The sequence below is a fragment of the Hippoglossus hippoglossus genome, chromosome 5 (assembly GCF_009819705.1).
Source record: "Hippoglossus hippoglossus isolate fHipHip1 chromosome 5, fHipHip1.pri, whole genome shotgun sequence".
Classification (NCBI taxonomy): Eukaryota; Metazoa; Chordata; class Actinopteri; order Pleuronectiformes; family Pleuronectidae; genus Hippoglossus; species Hippoglossus hippoglossus.
Genome location: NC_047155.1, coordinates 1560023 through 1579159, shown reverse-complemented (window position 1 = coordinate 1579159; position 19137 = coordinate 1560023). Strand labels below are relative to the sequence as shown.

The 19137-nt window shown below is 43.8% G+C and overlaps 1 protein-coding gene across 1 annotated transcript in view; it reads left to right on the top strand.

Annotated features, from left to right (window-relative positions):
• Positions 1–755: 755 nt before the first annotated feature.
• angpt4 (angiopoietin 4) overlaps positions 756–19137 on the top strand; it is a 30331-nt gene continuing 11949 nt past the window's right edge. Inside the window, exon 1 of the mRNA XM_034586732.1 lies at positions 756–1829. Within this exon, the coding sequence (XP_034442623.1) occupies positions 1449–1829 (381 nt within the window). The 5' untranslated portion in view covers positions 756–1448. The remainder of the gene's footprint in view (positions 1830–19137) is intronic.

Sequence of the window (19137 nt, the reverse complement as noted above, 5' to 3'; positions counted from 1 at the left end):
CTCACGCTGCATCCATGCGATGCCATGTGAAACTCTCAAATTTCTCTCGCTTTTTACTACACCTAGCATTCTATTTGTTGGGGGATTTTTGATTTTGCAGACATTTCAAGTACAGAAGCAGAGTGAGTGCGAGGAGAAGAGCTGGAGCGCAGGAGTTCGAAGCACTTGCAGAGTATATTTGAGTGCGAGCGCAGGGTTTTGAGTGAAAGCTTTACAAAATCTGATCGTGAAACCAACGAGTCCTGCTCTCAAACTGGAAGACTGTGGAATAAAGAGGGAAAGAGCTGCAGCTTCAGATGCTGACTCAGTGTGAATGACCATACAAGGCTCTGGTTTGTCAGGAAAGCAGATTACAGCAGCTTCAAATCTCTCTCTTTCTTCTATCGGCCCAATTCTCTCTGTCTTTCATCTGCAGCTCAACATTTAAGTTTCTTTCTTTCATTTTTGTCTATTTCTCTTATCTTTCTCTCTCCCTCTCTCCCTCTCTCTCTCTCTCTCCCTCCCTCCCTCTCTCTTTCTTTCTCTCTCTTTTCCATAATCTTCTTGCTTTTACTTTTTCTGGCCACTTCTCATTCCCTCTTTCCTCCCTCCTTCCTCTCAGCCCACAAATAGAGAGGGTATACTCTAACAGACCTCCCTCAGGTCTCCTGTCCGTCCACTCCTCCCTCTGCGTCTCTCTCCCCTCCCTCCCTCACTCACCCATTCCTCCTTTTCTCAGCCAGCCCCAGATAAAAAAGGGGGAAGAAGTATTTCTCTTCGGCCACTTCTGAAGCTGCAGCCACTAGAAAAGGATGGGAAGGAAAAAAGACTGTGTTTTACCTCTCCTCTTTATTCTTTTATTCGTGGACCTTTGAGGACTCAGAGACGCCTTTTAGTCATCTTTCATTTCATGTGCAACTTTAAATCTCTTTCACATTTTTCACTTTGCCTCCTAAACATCTGTTTTACTCGAAAATAAGTTTGGACATCCTCAAATCACCCATCCCTTCTAGATTCCTATCCAACAATATTTTCCTGAGTGTTTCTGGAGCAGCACCTGGTACATTGTGGACAGGGGTGAGTTTCTGGAAAACCATGTGGGTCCATCCTGAAAACTCTCAACAAAATCAAGACCCAAGGACGAAAGAAGGGGAAGAGAGAACAGAGGAGATGGATCCAACCCGTCATCACAAGTGAGAAGAGGAGACAATTCGATGTGAGACCAGAGAACAGGTGTCGCTGTGTGTTTCTGTCTTCAAGAAAAGTGGTCTTCTAGAATTAAAGAGAAGCTGAAGAGACCTCGAACCTCATGGACTGAGTGGAAGGTGCAGAAACTCGTGGACTGATACTCGCGCATGCATCCTGCACACAGATGTTGTCATAAAGTGAACTGGGGTCAAAGCGTGAACGAGCTCCTCCTGACTCTCTTCGCACTGAGACAAAACCCTTTCATAGAGTGAAAGAGCGCCATGCGAGGCCTCCATCTCAGCCGGGGGTTGCTGGTCCTGCTGCTGCTCTGGACCCTGTCGGTCGTCGCTGATGCAGCCGGTGTTGCGAGCACAGAACGAGGGGGAGTTGGAAGAAGCCAGAGAAGAGGAGGAGGAGGAGGTGCAGAGAAGAAAAAGAGGTTCCACCGCATCCAACATGGACAGTGCAGCTACACCTTCATCCTCCCGGAGCTGGACGGATGCCAGGCCGCACGATGGGCGTCGCAGGCCGAACAGTACGGTGACTCTCGCAGGTCGAGCGTCGTGCAAAGAGACTCGCCTCCCACAGACGGAGAATGGTCGGCTCAGAAGCTGCAACACCTGGAGAGCACGATGGAGAACAACACGCAGTGGCTGCAGAAGGTAAGAGACCAACCATCTTCTTCTCTGGAGAGCATAGATCCACAGACCTCGAGTACAGTGACGTTATGGAAAAGAAACACAGGTGAGAGAAATGATGAGCGTTTGGGACTTTGATGTTCATCCATAACCTGCAGATAGAAAGTAAATCCAACTTCTTATTTCTACTCTGAAGTGATTTGCATGACTCCTGCAGAACATGTGCTGCTGGGTGCTTTGGTGGAATTGCACGGAAATTATACACACTGATTACAGGCTGAAGAGTGTGTGTGTGTGTGTGTGTGTGTGTGTGTGTGTGTGTGTGTGTGTGTGTGTGTGTGTGTGTGTGTGTGTGTGTGTGTGTGTGTGTGTGTGTGTGTGTGTGTGTGTGTGTGTGTGGGTTGTCACATGGACGCTCTGTCCTCTCCCTCAATAGACCTGACCAAACAAAACGAGAAGAAAATATGTGTTGGAAACCAAAGAGAGCAGTGACTCAGGATTCTTTCAACATTTGCTTCAGCAGCTGTGTGTGTGTGTGTGTGTGTGTGTGTGTGTGTGTGTGTGTGTGTGTGTGTGTGTGTGTGTGTGTGTGTGTGTGTGTGTGTGTGTGTGTGTGTGTGTGTGTGTGTGTGTGTGTGTGTGCGTGCGCTGATCTGCAGGTCAGAGATCAGAGTTTGGGGTTATGACTGTAGATGAGTGGCAGCTGGTTTCCATCAGTGAACGTTCCCTCCTGTGTTTCACTGCAGCTCAGACTGTACACAGCGTCATGAGAGCTGTTGTAAATCCTGTTATTTGTTGTAATATTTGTTGTTATCTGTTGTAATCTCCTATTCTGCACGAGGAGATTTGTCATTAAAAGTCTCAGGTGTTAGAATGAACTTATTATTCTAGAAAACCGACGTCGGATGAAGATGGGTTAGGGTGCTCCAGATAATCTCCTGAAAGGATGCACAGGTTCTGTACGTGAGAATGCAAATGTCCAAGTCAGCTGCTGTGGAGGTTCTCCGGAGTTTCTCCTGACCAGCCCCTCAGTAAAAACTCTGGGAAATGACCAGAGAATTCGCTGGGAAAGTTAAACTCCGGACAAAGTCATTTTCAGTCATATTCAACCCGTAAATGTAGATTTTTATTTTCATAGTAAATGTGATATTAAAATGTATTTCAGCAAAGAACAGTCGCATCATTTACTTTACAGCTCAAAAAACACATTTAAGTGCAGCATCTCTTTAACATTGTGAGATTTCCAAGAGAGTAATTCATGAATCATAATGAGAAAAGATCGAAATAAAAACCTGGATCTGATGAATTTAACTGTGGCTTCTCAAGGAAACTGTTGGTTTCAGTGCAGCAGGTGAAGCTGATCCATGAAATCAGATGAGTGAGAGAAAACAAAGTTCATTCATCATCATTAGAATCATTTAAACGTTCCAGAAGAATGAGAGCGAGAGCGATGACTCGTCACAGGAGGAATCCAGAGTTTATTTAACTTTCTAAATGTTCTGTAAATCCTCCCGAACATTCACACATACTGTTAATTACAATCAATTATGTGTTGCACTAAAAAGCTTTACATTTGGACTTCCGTTGTTTCACTGTGCTTAAAAATGTTGTTGACCAAATTCTTATTGATTTAACTGAGAAAATAATCAGCATATTAATAGAACGTTCAAATAGTTCCATTCAAAAAGTACTTAGATAAAAGATGTGAGATTTAAAGATAAATTATATATTCTATGTATTATAAATACTAGAATTACTTCCTGTGAGATGAGAACAACCTGAAATGACAGAAACCAAATGTATTTATCGTGACTTTGATTTATTTTTAGTTTGGTTCATGTCCCGTCTGCTAACATGGAGGAGTTGGTGTGTTTATGATGTGTGGATTGAATGACCTCGTCCAGATCAAACTGTGTCACACCTGGAACACAAAGAAATAAAACAGAGTCGCTGGTCGTCTCCAAATCAAATCTGCTTATTTAACAGTTTGATTAACGCCGGCTCAGATTGCGATCGATACCTGACTCGGGTTCAGATGCATTCCTGCGTAAATGGAGCGAGTAAGAACTTCATTATTTCTGCCGCCCACCACAGTCGAGCTCTCTCCTGCAGAAGCTGAACGAGGGATTGGATTTCTCACAAGACAAGATTTGTATCAGCGGAGTGTAAATTCAGAGAGCTTCACTGGATTAACCCCTCTGGGATTTCAGCAGCACGTCTACGAGCCACTACTGTGTGTGTGTGTGTGTCTGTGTGTGTGTGTGTGTGTCTGTGTGTGTGTTTACCACCCACCCTGTTAAACCTCAGAGGAGACGACAGAAGTCTGCAGCACCGCGACAACAGAGACAGAGAGTGAGAGTCGACCTTTGACCTCCAGGGTTCAGTCGCAGTGTGGGTAGATATCGAATCGCTCTCCGACTCCAAACCATCGTCTCATCGGAGCTTTAGTTTAATTGAGCTCAAAGATAACGACGTCTCCTCTCTGTCGTCTTGGTCTCGCTTCGTCTCCTCCTCCCACTTCACCTCCTCTCGCTTTCATCTCTCGACACATAATAGCAGCAGAGACTTTTCTCGTGTAATCTGGTCCTGAATCCACGTTTCCTTCGCATGTTCATGAGGTTTTATCATTCGAACAAATCCAAAGAATCAAAACTGACAAAACCAGCAGAACTACATCTTCCTCTCTGACTGTTTTCAAACTGAATTCAAGCTCATTTTTCTGGAAAAGAGGCCCAATAGAATCCAGAAGAACAATAAAGAATGTTCATGTTAATTCCAACACACTGAACAGCCGCTACATAATAAGAACAATACAGTGATATTAATCATTTCCAGTATATGAATCTTTTCTGCTTGCAGGATGTTGAGTGTTGTGTTTCTCAGGTGTGATATTCTGCTAACTTTCACCGGCTGCACGTTTTTTTAAAATTAGTTTTACGTGCATGTGTCATAAACGTGCTCGTTCCATTAAAAGCAGAACTTTTGGTTCTCAGCTGACATTTGACATCGAACTGAGAGTTTAATTTGACGATCCAGAACGAACCTTAGATTAAAACCTGCATCCTGCGTTGTCTCCTTCTTTTGAATCCACTTTTCTCCTTCTGGTACCGACAGACTTTTCTAAGCGTCTCTCTCTCTCGCTCTGCAGAAGGTTATCGTCTAAACGACCTCTGACCACATCAAAGCGTCGTATCGCAGCAGCAGCAGCGGTGGATGATGACCACAGAGGTTTTCCTGTCTCTGAGTCTCAGTCTCTGAGGCACCGCTCCATTTGAAGTCAGTCATTTGGCAGAAAACTAAACAAGCCTCCTGTTAACTACCTCACTTAGTGCTGTTTACTCTGAAAAACCACCAAGCCTCTGCAGACGCCGCCACTGAAACTGAAGTCTGACTTTATGTCTTTATTTCTGTATTTGTCAGGGACAGTGCATATTAATGACATTTCTGAAAATATAAAGAGCAGCAGTTCTTCAAATACACAAAAACAACAAAATAACAACAATAAATGATTGTATTAGCTTGGTCCATGTCCCATCTGCTAACATAGAGGAGGCAGAGTTTATGACCTGGAGTGCAGCCAGTCACCAGGGGGCGATCAAGGTGTCCTGTCGTTCATCTTTATTTACAGTCTTTGGTGCAACTAAATAAATAGAACTTGAATTGAAATGTAAAACATAAAGACACTTTAACTACTTTTCTACATCGGTTAATGTGTAAAATAAAAACTGGGATGTCAGTGATACTAATAAACATGTTTTCTTTTCCCAAGCGAACAGTGAGTCTGTTATTGTGGATAAATTCTGTGTATTATGGACACAATTCAGTTTCTTTCCGTTAACTTATCTTTATACTACATCACTTGGTTGCGTGTTGTTGTATCAGTAGATTATCAGATCACATCGTCGCTGCCGTCAGAAAACAACCACATCAGAAAACGCCCCACACGCTCCACGCTCCGTCCTCGGTGCTGCAGCTTGAATCCGACCGAAGTGACGGACCTCGAGCTCTCAGACCTGATTTGTGACTTCCTGAGCTCGGAGGGAAAACCTTTGCCACCAGCGAGAGAAACACAAATATTGAGACGAGCTTGAGCAAATAGAGAGAATCTACTGTGTCTGAGTTGAGGAGGTGAAGGAATGAGATCCCGGACTGTTGAGTTCAGACACAACACAGCTGTGCTCCGGAGAAAATCTCTCCTCCGCTGCGGCTGAAGTTCCGTCCAGAGAAGTCTGTTCACACCATTCTGAGCTGAAACCTCATTAATTCATAGACTGATCTACAGAAAATAAATCTTACCGATTAAAAAGAATCGATTCGTCAAATATTCTATTTTTCCAGAGAGTGTTTTCAGTGAAGTTATTGTTTTGGTTAATTGTCTGTTGGTCAGTTTAGATTAATCAAAGAAAGAATCAGCAGGAAAATAGATATTAAAAACCATCATAACCACAGTTTATTACAAATAAACTAGATTTTCTTTTTGGAGTATATTCTTTTGTGTAGTAAATGGCTGTTTGTATTGTTTGTGATGCATTTATTTATTTATCATGCTGCAGTTGTGTAGAGGTTTCCGTTAAAAAGTAGATTTTAATCTCAGTGACCTTGTGTCAGAGTCAGTTGCTCTTCTGCTGCTTCGTCACATGAGAAACACGAACAGCAGAAAATGTCCAGACAATATTTCAGTCAGAAAGCAGCTGCAGTAGAAGAAGTTCTGCTGTATTTGTCAGTTTTAAGTTTTAATGTGAAGCTCATAAACAGGTCAAACAAACACGAGCCTTAAAGAAAGAAGTGACAGAGGTTGAGGATCCGAACAGAAACATGTTCCTGTAGAAACACCTGGTCTGTGAGCTGCTGCTCCATCATCCTTCAGCGCCGCCACCTGACAGCACTAATAACACACTAATGACGGCCATTACCTGCTGTCGGCCTCCTGCCGTCCAAACACTCTGCAGCGCTCAGACAGACACTGGGTCAAAGCATCGGCACAAGTAGAAAGACAAAAAGACCGGACTTGACCAAACCAACAGTTGAAAAAAAGGATTCGATTTAGACGTTTGTGTTCCCACATTCAGCCGCTCCGGATCATTTCAGGAGAATATCCGGAGTTCAGTGTTGAAAGCAGCTTGTATGAGCAGTTTATAGGTTTTTGGTTCCTGGGATTCTCTGTGAGTTTATTCCTCCTGTGGGGAAATGTTGGGAGAGATTACTGAGGCAGTGATGGGAACAGTTTTACCACAGCTCGCTGTTTTATTGTGTTCATGGGGAACTGCACTGGGGAGGTAGTGGTGTGTCGGGGTGTTTTAAACCGCCTCATAAAGACTGTGTGTGTGTGTGTGTGGTGTGTGGTGTGTGGTGTGTGTGTGTGTGTGTGTGTGTGTGTGTGTGTGTGTGTGTGTGTGTGTGTGTGTGTGTGTGTGTGTGTGTGTGTGTGTGTGTGTGTGTGTGTGTGTGTGTGTGTGTGTGTGTGTGTGTGTGTGTGTGTGTGTGTGTGTGTGTGCTGGTTTATGAGCCGATGATGCAACGACCAGTCTCACAGCCACGTGTTTCTGCTGCGAAACACAAACCATCTCACCGTCATTTTTAAAAGAGACACATTCTGCCCATGTTCAGTTTGATAATTATAATTAATGTTATGACTGTAAAATGTTTTCATGCCTCAGTCTGTCCATCGCTGCAGCTCCTCTTTTCAGCCTCTGTCTCAAACACTTGGTTTTAGCTCCTGTTTCTTTAAGACCCGCAGTCTGCTCTGATTGGTCAGCTGATTGCGGGGGGGCGTGTCAGACTAGCTGCTATCTTATATGAATGTAGAAATCACAAACAGCTTTACTAATCGATGGAAAAAGTAATAATTAATCATCAAGATCCAGGAATTATTCTGTGTTTTTTATCTTTAATCACTCAATGTTGAAGAAAGTGATGGAAAATAAGTTGAGAGGAAATTCATCCAGTAGATTTAGTTTGAACCTGATGACAAACAAACGATCAAATGAAAATACAAACTGCTTGGTGGAGGGAATAACAGTCGTGGAACGTTTCATGTAGATTTGTTTGTTTGTTTTAAAGATGCAAACAGAGGATCTGTCCGTCACTGCCACTGAACCACAGACACACAACTACAGACGCACAGCTGATAACAACCTGTGTGTGTGTGTGTTGTTTTTTTATCTCAGGCAGTAGTTTGATTTCACTGCAGCTGCTTTCTCGCCACATGTGGTTCATTGTTACTGAACACACACACGCGCACACACACACACGCACACACACACACACGAACACACACACACACACACACACACACACACACACACACACACACACACACACACACGAACACACACACACACACACACACGAACACACACACACACACACACACACACACACACACACACGAACACACACACACACACACACACACACACACACACACACACACACACACACACACACACACACACACAGGTCGGCCTCCTGCTTCTCTGCAGCTGATTACTGGTCTGTTATCGTCACAGTGAATCGGACTAACTGCTGGAGACACTTCAGAGGAACAACTGAAACAAAGAGAGTGAAGATGAAACAGATTTTTATTTAATAGGATAAAAAAAATCAGTATAAACAGCTGGATTTATTTTTTTGTACCTGCAACTTCACACCTTTGAGAGTTTTCTGCAACTTTATTCGTCAAAAAGTACAAAAAAAACTCAAACAACTAAAGATCACGTGCGATACAGCTTCACATTGTTTTCAATGTGAAAAGCACAAAATTAATAAATAAATCAAATATATGAAAACAAGATGTTCTCAAAATTCTCAAATTTCCTTCGAGCCTCAGATTGTTTTTCTTATTGTTTCAAGCTTTTGTTTTTCATTAAAAAAACTCCAGAATGAACAGAATCCACTTTGAGTCGAAGAGTAGATTTTAAGAACGACAAATAAAACTCTGGATTTCCTGGTCACAACATTTTACTGCAGATTAATTTGTTTGAACACAGTGATGAAAAACATTCAGGTGACTAAAGACTAATGAAGCAGCATCTTTACCAAGAGCTAAAATACCCAATAACTGTGGGTGATGATTATGAATGGGTTGTCTCTCGAGACGAGACGCAGCCAAAGTGTGTAACATGAAGGCGACAGTCTAACTGAATAGAGTGAGAGAGTAAACATGTAGAAACAGAGAGGAAGACATAGTTCAACACAAGTCGTCTGTTCACCTACGGCAGCGATCTGAAGCTAGCAGGACGGAGAACAACCTTATTGACCTTATTCTGAAAAATAATTACTTTGATTACGATGTTTACATGAGTTTCTAATAGAATATTCCTTCACAGACCTGTTTACATGTTACAGAGCAAAGTCTGACTATGACTCACGTCAACAACACGTGCACTGTGTTATAGGTCGGCTGTTCCCAGGACGTTTTTGAAAACTCACCCTAAACATGTGATTTCTTCATATCGCACCGATTTGTGTAAAATCCCTGAGACCCTTTAATGGAGCTTAACTAAACCCAGACACTGAGATAAGTTACACACACGTTTCTTCTCATCAGCTCATCTGCTCACATTGATCCACAGAGATTACATGAAAATATAAAACCACAGTGAAATCTCTCTCTGATACACAAGTGAACACGTAAACGTATAGCACAACATACAGGTTCATGTAGAAAGCTAATTCTACCCCTACAAACAAATCTTAGTCCTCACACACACACACACACACACACACACACACACACGCACACGCACACGCACACGCACACACACACACACACACACACACACACACACACACACACGCACACACACACACACACACACACACACCACATTATTGTGATTCCCTTTGGATGTCCATATTTACTGGGTTAATTTGTCAATTCGTTTTTCCCAGAGAATCGTTGCTGTCAGCAGAACAGCTGGAACAGAGACAAAACCACAGTCAGCAACTTTCCCATTACTGCATCTGCTGTGTGTGTGCGTGCGTGTGTGTGTGTGCGCGTGTGTGTGTGTGTGTGTGTGTGTTCTTTGAGCGTAGATTATTTTCTGTGTCTGTACCAGTAGACATGTGTGTTGTTTGTTTGACAAAGAAATGGAAGGACAGTGTGTTTGTGCATCAGATATCAGATGTATTATTATTTGTTCAGCATGTGATCTGCTCTGCGTGTTGTGTGTGCGTGTGTGTGCGTGTGTGTGTTGGAATGTGTGACTGATTTTCAGTAAACTAGATGGACACTCCGACACCTGCAGATACCTCTGCACTCCACTGATTGGCCGACATTTGACATATATACGTGTATTGATCAGATGCATCTTGAGAATGATCTGGATCTGCACCGTTCTCACCGTTCTGCATTATCAACATTCAGATCATAAAACGAGCAACTGAAGAAACTTCATGTTGAAGTTCTGCAAAATCCATTTGGGCAGATTCAATGTTTGAATGATTCAATTGTTGAATATAATCTCAGACTAAATAATGAAGCTGAGTTCTGACGCCAAGTCAAACAAAGACATTATGTTATTTATTTAATCAGGATTAAAAACAGCACTGACGACCAAAGTGACTTTATTTGATGTCGCAGGCGAATTACGTGATTAAATGAGTGAAAATCAATCACTGCTCGAATAGCATGCAAATAAAAAGCACATACACACACACACACACACACACACACACTCAGTAACGCTCACACACCCGTTTGCCAGCTCTCACTGATGGATGCTGATATTTCATCGTTGACGTCTTTTGCAGAGTGTTTGTTTTCTTATAGTAAAACATTACGTGCCGTTTGTGTTTGTAATGATTTTTCAACCTGCCACCGAGCGCTGAGGCTACCGTCATTAATAAAGTCCACTCAGCGCTACGTGCTGCACGACGACGCCAGCGGCAGCAGCCAGCTCGGCTTCATTCTGCTAAATTAGGTCCAATTATGTAAATAGCAGATCACAAAAGATAAAACTAATTTCACTGATTTCCCGAGAGTCGACCTGAGAGTTTCGCGGAGGTGGAGGCTGCTTGATTGTAAAAGTTACTAAAGACGTTGTGTTCTCAGTAAAGTTTGGATGAAGAAGAACTTTACAGGGGACACAGCTCTTGAAGTGGCCCATGTGGTAAAAGGTGACTATGACCCAAATAGCACAAAAGAAATCCGGGCCACCTGTGGTTGAAGCACGGTCTTGCTGTGGCGAACTTGTGGCCCAGATCTGGCAAACAGAAACCGACCTTCCAACTGCCGTCATTCCACGCAGGAAATGGGCCTCATGTTGGAGGTGAGTGTGAATAGGAGTGACATGCCTCCCACCCATTGGACGGTACCAGCTGTCAATCACACTGTGGTATCCCCCCCCCCCCCCCAACACATCTGGTGCTTTATGGTCTGTTTGACTCTAAATGATCATAATTCACTAAATGAACATCAGCTGTTTGAAGAAGACTTGAAACTAGAGACTGAGACAGAAACTCCTGAATGTTTCCTGACGTTATAAAGTGAGAAGTAGAGTCACTTTCTAGAGACTTCTATAGAAACTACCAGAGGAGTCGCCCCCTGCTGGTCACTACACAGAACACAGGTTTCGTCCAGATTCATAAACAGATGTGAACACATGTGGGTGTAGAACAGAAGAGAAGTCACCAGGTCTGAACACCTTCCTCATACGAGACGATCACTGTGCTCGGTTACACACTTTGAAACAACACATGCACAGTCAGCTGCACACCCATCAACACACACTGGGGCGGGATTGGAAACCATTATTTAGCCATTACTCTGGTTTTCTCTGGGGGGGGGGTTGGGGCTGGTCAGGTGATCGACAGGTCACAGAATGTCTTCATCTCTCTGATCCAATGAAAATGTTGTGCTAAGTTGAAGTTGTGCAGAAGTTGAGCTGTGAGATATTTCAACATCACATGTAAATATATTTCAGGAGAAGTAAGAAGGCTGCAAGTGAGACACAGTGAAGACACACAGGACGAGACATTAGAGAGATTTTCAGCTGTTTTGCCTCCATGTATAATTTTGTCTTTCAGAGGAGTGGACAGAAAATGTCCTGAATACACATTTAGCTCTTTATTTTTACTTTGTGAATTTACGTCTGTAGATTTAAATTTACAGACCCCTAACCCTAACCCTCATTTGCATATTTAAACATAACATTTCGGGAAACTTGTAATAGAAAAGTGAATCGTCTCAACGTAACAACATAGTGTTCACATGTATTTCAGTGACGCTGGCGTAGCCGTGTAGTGTTGTGTGTGTGTGGTGGTGTCACGCTTCCAGGAACAGGCGTGTTTTCAAAGAGCTGCAGCCTCCACACGTGTAATCACAGTTTCCTCAGAGACAAACACACGTAGACATGGACGTGTGTTTACTCCAGAACAAACTCTGGATGTATCGTCTCTCACTCGGATGTGTCTCCACCTCAGTCTCTGACTTCACTCATGTTGCTTTAGTGCAACGTTTCTCGACGCTGCTTTACACTGAACAGTTTTTATATGGTGGGAAATTCCATGAGTCCTGCGTTCGTTTCAAACTGTTCAGTTGCTATAGATCGTACATGTCTGTCACAGTGGTTACCTGATGTTAATTAACTGTCACATATTAGTAATGATTTAAAAAATGTGCAGATCTGTGCAGAGGATTCTTTGTGTTTGTGTTTGTGTTTGTACGAAGTCCATCACCATGTTCATTCCTGCAACAGTCACTGGTTACCTGCTGTCTGCAGAGCTGCAGGTTGTAGCATCAGTAGCTTTAAAGCATCGGACTCTGTGGGGGATGATCCGTCTGCAGAACCATTTTTAAGATCTGGTAAATATATCGTTGTTATTTGGTGCCACAGGTCAGAAAGAGTCTTCTAGTCCTTCATCATGGCCGAGGGAAGTTCACTGCACCAACATCTGAGACTGCACGTCGTCAGCTCGTGGACGTTTGTTTTTCCAGTTTAACACACGAGACCTTTACAGCGTCACAAATAAACGCTGTGGCACCCGACGACTGAGCAGGAGGCCGGATTCACACCGAGAGAAGAATTCCTGTCAGAGAAACCATCACACAGCTGATTCACACTTATTTTCTTTCCCATGTAACAAGCAGGACGTTGTTTGGACGTGTGTCACTTTAAACAACTGTCGGCGATGAAGAGTTCACACACAACGATTGGCGACTATCGATCGAGCTCTGCAAATCAGGCTGAAAATCATTTGGTGTGATTTAGGGTAGAGGAGGCAGGATTCATGACCTATACTGCAGCCACCCACCAGGGGGCGATCAAGATGATTGTCGTATCAATCATTACACTCAGATCAGGTCAGGCTTTAAATTACTGCGCATTTGTCTGAGCATGTTTAATTTTAATTTCATCTTAAAAGAGAATTTAACACATTCAACTCCCCTCAGTTGTACAGTTGAACAATATTTTATTATAAAAATGTCAAATTTCAAGGTTTTTAATCAAACATTTTTGAAGCTCTGCTGACTTTCAAGACAAGTTCTGCTCTTCAGTCTTGAGTAGTTTTCTTCCTGAGTTGAAGGTACTTCTGCCTTGTGAGTACTCTGAGTACTTCACTTCTCTCGTACTCCGGCGCTCTGTTTGTTTATGTGAGCCTGAGAGAGGAATCTCTCCTCTTGGCCCGACGCTGCTCTTTCCCTCTGAGCAGCCGGGTCACAGCGCTCAGGCCCAGTTTGGGGGAAGCCAGCATCATGTGAATTGCAAAGAAAACAGAAAATCCACTTCAGGCTCGGTCTTAACTTTATGATAACACGTAATTAATCGGCTGGAATCTGCAGCCGCAATCAAATGTAGCCTTAACCCTGCATCTCTGTAATTACACGTTAAGGACAGAGAATATTGAACTCTGAGTTTCTCCATATGAACAAACAACCAGAGGACGTGTTTACAGCTCGTCTGCACAGAAACCTGTTGTGTGTGTTGAGTTGTGTGATTATTGCACGAAGCTGGGTTTGTTGATTTGCATGTTGTACTTCATGTAATGAAAGTGTTTGAGCTGAGGGTAAACCAACACTGAGGAGGGGTCCTGTCTGCACAGCGGGTGTCAGCCCCGGCACTGTGCTGCAGATTTAAAGGGACACTTCACCTGAAGGGTTGAGGTTCACTTGTATCACCGTAAGATGCATGTTAATATTATTACATAGCTTTTATTTTCTTTAGAGGAATTGAGGGAAAATTCTTGATGGACCTTGATCATAAACTCTTTGCTGTGTTCATGCAGATTGTGTTTGATGCTCAGTTTGCACGAACTCTGCAAACAAACAAAATGAAACTCTGAGGTTTGTTCTTTCATTTCAACTTTATAATTTAACGTAACCAGCACCACCTCCTTCCTGTCAACGTAATGAAATCAAGATGTTTGTTGTTGGTTGTTCTCGTCTTCCTCAGCGCAGGTGAACGTCCCTCTGACCACAGACCACCAGCATGTTGGGAGTGAACAAGAGACTTTAAAACAAACAGGTGTATGGGACGATAGCAGTAGTTTTTGTGTGATCCTGCTCACACGTCTGTAGCACAGAGACACGTCTGTAGCACAGAGACACGTCTGTAGCACAGAGACACGTCTGTAGCACAGAGACACGTCTGTAACATAAAGACACATCTGTAACATAAAGACACGTCTGTAACATAAAGACACATCTGTAGCACAGAGACACGTCTGTAGCACAGAGACACGTCTGTAGCACAGAGACACGTCTGTAGCACAGAGACACGTCTGTAACATAAAGACACATCTGTAACATAAAGACACGTCTGTAACATAAAGACACATCTGTAGCACAGAGACTCGTCTGTAGCACAGAGACACGTCTGTAACACAGAGACACATCTGTAACTCAGAGACACGTCTGTAACACAGAGACACATCTGTAACACAGAGACACATCTGTAGCACAGAGACTCGTCTGTAGCACAGAGACACGTCTGTAACACAGAGACACATCTGTAACTCAGAGACACGTCTGTAACACAGAGACACATCTGTAACACAGAGACACATCTGTAACTCAGAGACACGTCTGTAACACAGAGACACATCTGTAACACAGAGACACATCTGTAGCACAGAGACTCGTCTGTAGCACAGAGACACATCTGTAACACAGAGACACATCTGTAACTCAGAGACACGTCTGTAACACAGAGACACATCTGTAACACAGAGACACATCTGTAACACAGAGACACGTCTGTAACACAGACACACATCTGTAACACAGAGACACATCTGTAACACAGACACACATCTGTAACACAGAGACACGTCTGTAACACAGACACACATCTGTAACACAGAGACACGTCTGTAACAGGAGCTGCACGTCCTGATCTGTTCACTGAGACAACAAATACAGACGTGCTTCTTTATTAATGTGCTCCTCAGCGTGTTGCATGTCCGTGTGAACATCCGAGGATCCGTCGGTCTCCTGTGTTAAAATGATAAACGTGCTGCATCTTGTTCGGCTCTACTTTAGTTTCCGATTGACAAATAACAAAATCAAGATGTTTGTTTCATCAGCTGCACACGATCATCAGTATCAGGACTTTGAAAAGATTGTGTAAGATTGTGAAGAAAGAATCACACAGTTTGTCTCGTTAGTGGAGCGGGAAATGTTTGGTCATGTATCTTATTCAAAGAACTTTCAGAGTTTCTCAAGACACCACGAGGTTGGATCTGAACTGTCCAGTACAGGTCGACGCAGCCCACGGAGGTGATGAGTGATACTTTGTGTTTCTGCATCGTCCTGAGTTTGAATCTGGTGCAGGAGCTCCGTGTGGAGATGTCGTCTCCCTCGCTCTCTCCCTCCTTCACACCCAAACCATCCGAAATGCAACCGTCTTTAAAAAAGGTGCAGAGAAGAAAGAATCACTTTCATGTGTGTGATTAGAATCAGAGTTTGTGTTTGGACGACCTGCTGCAGAGGCAGAGGGATGAGAGAAAGTTTTCACTCGTTTTAGGGCCGATAAAAAGGGAATGTCTGAGCCCCTTGTGGTGCTTGGACAGACTCCAGTGTGTGTGTGTGTGTGTGTGTGTGTGTGTGTGTGTGTGTGTGTGTGTGTGTGTGTGTGTGTGTGTGTGTTTGTGTGTGTGTGGGGTTGTGGTCAGCTTGGCGCTCGGCCACAGCTCACTGGGAACCTCTCCCTCCTGTTTCTCCCCCTCTTTCCTCTCCCCCTCCACCACTCACACCTCCTCTCACCCCACCATCTTAACACGTCCAGCGACGTCCTCGGCTCTCTCCCCCCCCCCCATCCATCCATCCCTCCACAGTCTTTTTAGTCTCCTTCTGTCTCTCCTCTCCCTCCTCCTCCTCCTCCTCCTTCATGTCTTCCACCCCTCCATCAGCCTGTCCTCCCTCTGCCCTCAGCTTGTCCACTTCCATGGCAACTGGAGTCTCCCACCGTGCCAACTGGCAGCTGCTGGGTGATGAATGACTCTTTGAACTGGGATTTGAAAACAAAATGGAACCACCATTCATTCTCTCCACACACACACACACACACACACACACACACACACACACACACACACACACACTGAGGGGGAGTATTCTTCTGTCCAGCTGATAACAGCCTGTCTGCTCCGCTAATTAATTTGGTGGCCTTTAGGACAGAAGATAAATCTCACTTACAGCCTCTCTCTGCTTCCTCTTCTCGTACATATTTGTCATCTCATGAGTCGTGTCTCAAGGTCGGGCTCCGGGCCCCAAACACGGCCCCGACAGGACGAGGCTGAAGCGTTTAATTACTGACGGACTGTCCATCACATTGAAGTAAAAGTATTATTCGGCCTGGGCCCATCACCGGTGCCACACTTTATTCTGTGCAGTGCAACAATGATTTGACGATCTGTGATTTATTCAACACGACCAATCAGGAGTCAGTTTCAGCTGTCAATCATGCTGGCTCAGCTCTTTTTCTATATCATCAAATAAGAAATAAAAAACCAAACGTATCGTAGTGTGATACATTAATATAACGTGAACTTTGATTGTTTTGTTTGACCTATGTCCCATCTGCTCACATGGAGGGCGGCTGTGGATCATGGGTTAGAGCAGTCATCCTTTAACCAGAAGGTTGATGGTTTGATCCCAGTCTTCCCCATTCCAAATGCCACCTGAATTTACTCACAGCTTATGATTTGTATCATATCCTTAAATGGAAATTTTCCCATTGACATAAAAAAATCCCTGGTTATTCAGCAAAAACGCAAATTTTTTTTTTTAGAGGAATTTCTGTTAAATGTGAAACATCTGCTCACACGAAGATAAAAGATGATGGTGACTCTGACGAGGAGCAGAAAGAAAGAGCAGCTTCCACTGAACGTGACACTGACTCAAAGATCCACAAACTGCAACAATATCAAACTATGTTCCAGCGTCAGTGGAGACGTGAGTAGTGGAACTACTTCTGAGTAATGTGCGCACGCACACACACACACGCACGCACGCACACACACACACACAAACACGCACGCACGCACACGCACGCACGCACGCACACACACACGCACACACACACACACACACACACACACACACACACACACACACACACACACAGTTGACTCAGCCCATCTGGTCCTGATTGTGGTGAGATGATTGAGATATTTGTCGTAGTTCGTTTGCGGGGGTGTAGTAGTGGTGACCGGACATTCTAACACACACACACAAACACACACACACATGTTGTAGATGCTTTCACTGACACACTCACTCCCTCAGTCATGTAGAAACACAAACACAGAGCTGTGGCCCTTCGACACACTCTCAGCGTTGGGGTTCAAACACACAACAGACTGTGACATTTAGTGACACACAAACACACAGAAACACACAAAGCTGTGATATACATTAAACTCTGCTCATCTTTTCTTGCCATGTGATTTTGGAGTCAGTCACTTCATTGCTGCATTTTCACTTTCAAGTTTTCTGTGTAAAAATGAATCAGTTTTAAATCGTTCAAACTTCTTCAAATGAGAACGACAACTTCCAGTGGATGTCGGAATATTGACCGACTGACGCAAATATCTAAATCGCTGTTGATTGATGTGAAGTGTTGCTCTGGAGGTTTATACAGGATATCATTGGTTGTTCAGAGTAAGCGTGTGACACGGCCACAAACTTCAGGATAAACCAGTCTGTGGAGATTACTGGGTCAGATCCACACTACTACGATTTACTGCTACGTTCTGGTTTTAATACAGAGTTTTTTCACGTGTTTTCAGGTGTGTTAGTATGGACAGGGGATTAAAACTGGATGAGGCCTAAACCATCCATCCGTGTGCCTCAGGCAGTAATGATAAGAAACAGTAGACAGAGTGGTATCATGCTGAGGGACGTGTGCTCACATTAACATCTAGTTTTGATCTCTTGGTTGCTTTAAATCAAATATTGGACCTGCTTTTGTTTTGGGGGGGTTTCAGTCGACCATGCACCTGCCAGAGAGGAGATCTGGTTTGATCCTGGTTTTATTAGGAGCTGTTTTGTTTGTGTTTGGCCCACGTCTGGTGCAGAGTCCTCATGTTGGCGTCCACTGGGAACAAGATTCAAAACACCAGTTCTAACTTGGTTCCTCTCCACTGCTTTCCCACTCCTTCATAAATTTAGCTTTCCCATAAAAAGCATTAAAGACACTGAAGGAGAGAAAATGAAAGTTAATATTCCATCTGGTTCTGGTTTAATTCTCTGTCGTACAAAATACCCAGAACTCTGGACGGGAAGTCACAAACAGTTTTCCGATATTTAAATGTTCGCAGGGTGAATGGTTTGAATCCACCTGACCACTCAAAACGAATCAGGTAATTTACACTAATTAGCAACAGGTTTTGTTTGAAAAGTTCAAAATCTCCGCCTGGATATTATCACACTTTCATTCAGAGGGATTTGTGCAGGCGTCCAACATAAACACACAACACGTTGCTAAGGAGGACGGAAGTGAATCGTCCCGTGGAGATTTTTCCATTGCACAACCTGCACGGTACCAAAACAAACAACTGGGACATCTACGCAGGACTTACACGACACCAGAGAGACCCCGACACTCGACGGATACAAGACGACCTGGCTGTGGGTTCCACCAGATCATGTGCAGCTCAACACAAAGTCACACATGGAGAAGAGACGGTGAGGAGGGCGTTGGAGAGAGAGGGAGGAAAAGCAGAACATCAAGTGCAGCGGTGTTCGGACAGGAAGCCCGAGGCTGTCGGCTCCACAACATCTGGACGCTGGGATTCTTAGAGACGCAAAGAAATTATATAAGAAGCTCGGCAAGTCACCCAGTGTTTATACACCAAGAGTTTGGTGAAGCCACACAAACAAGTCCAC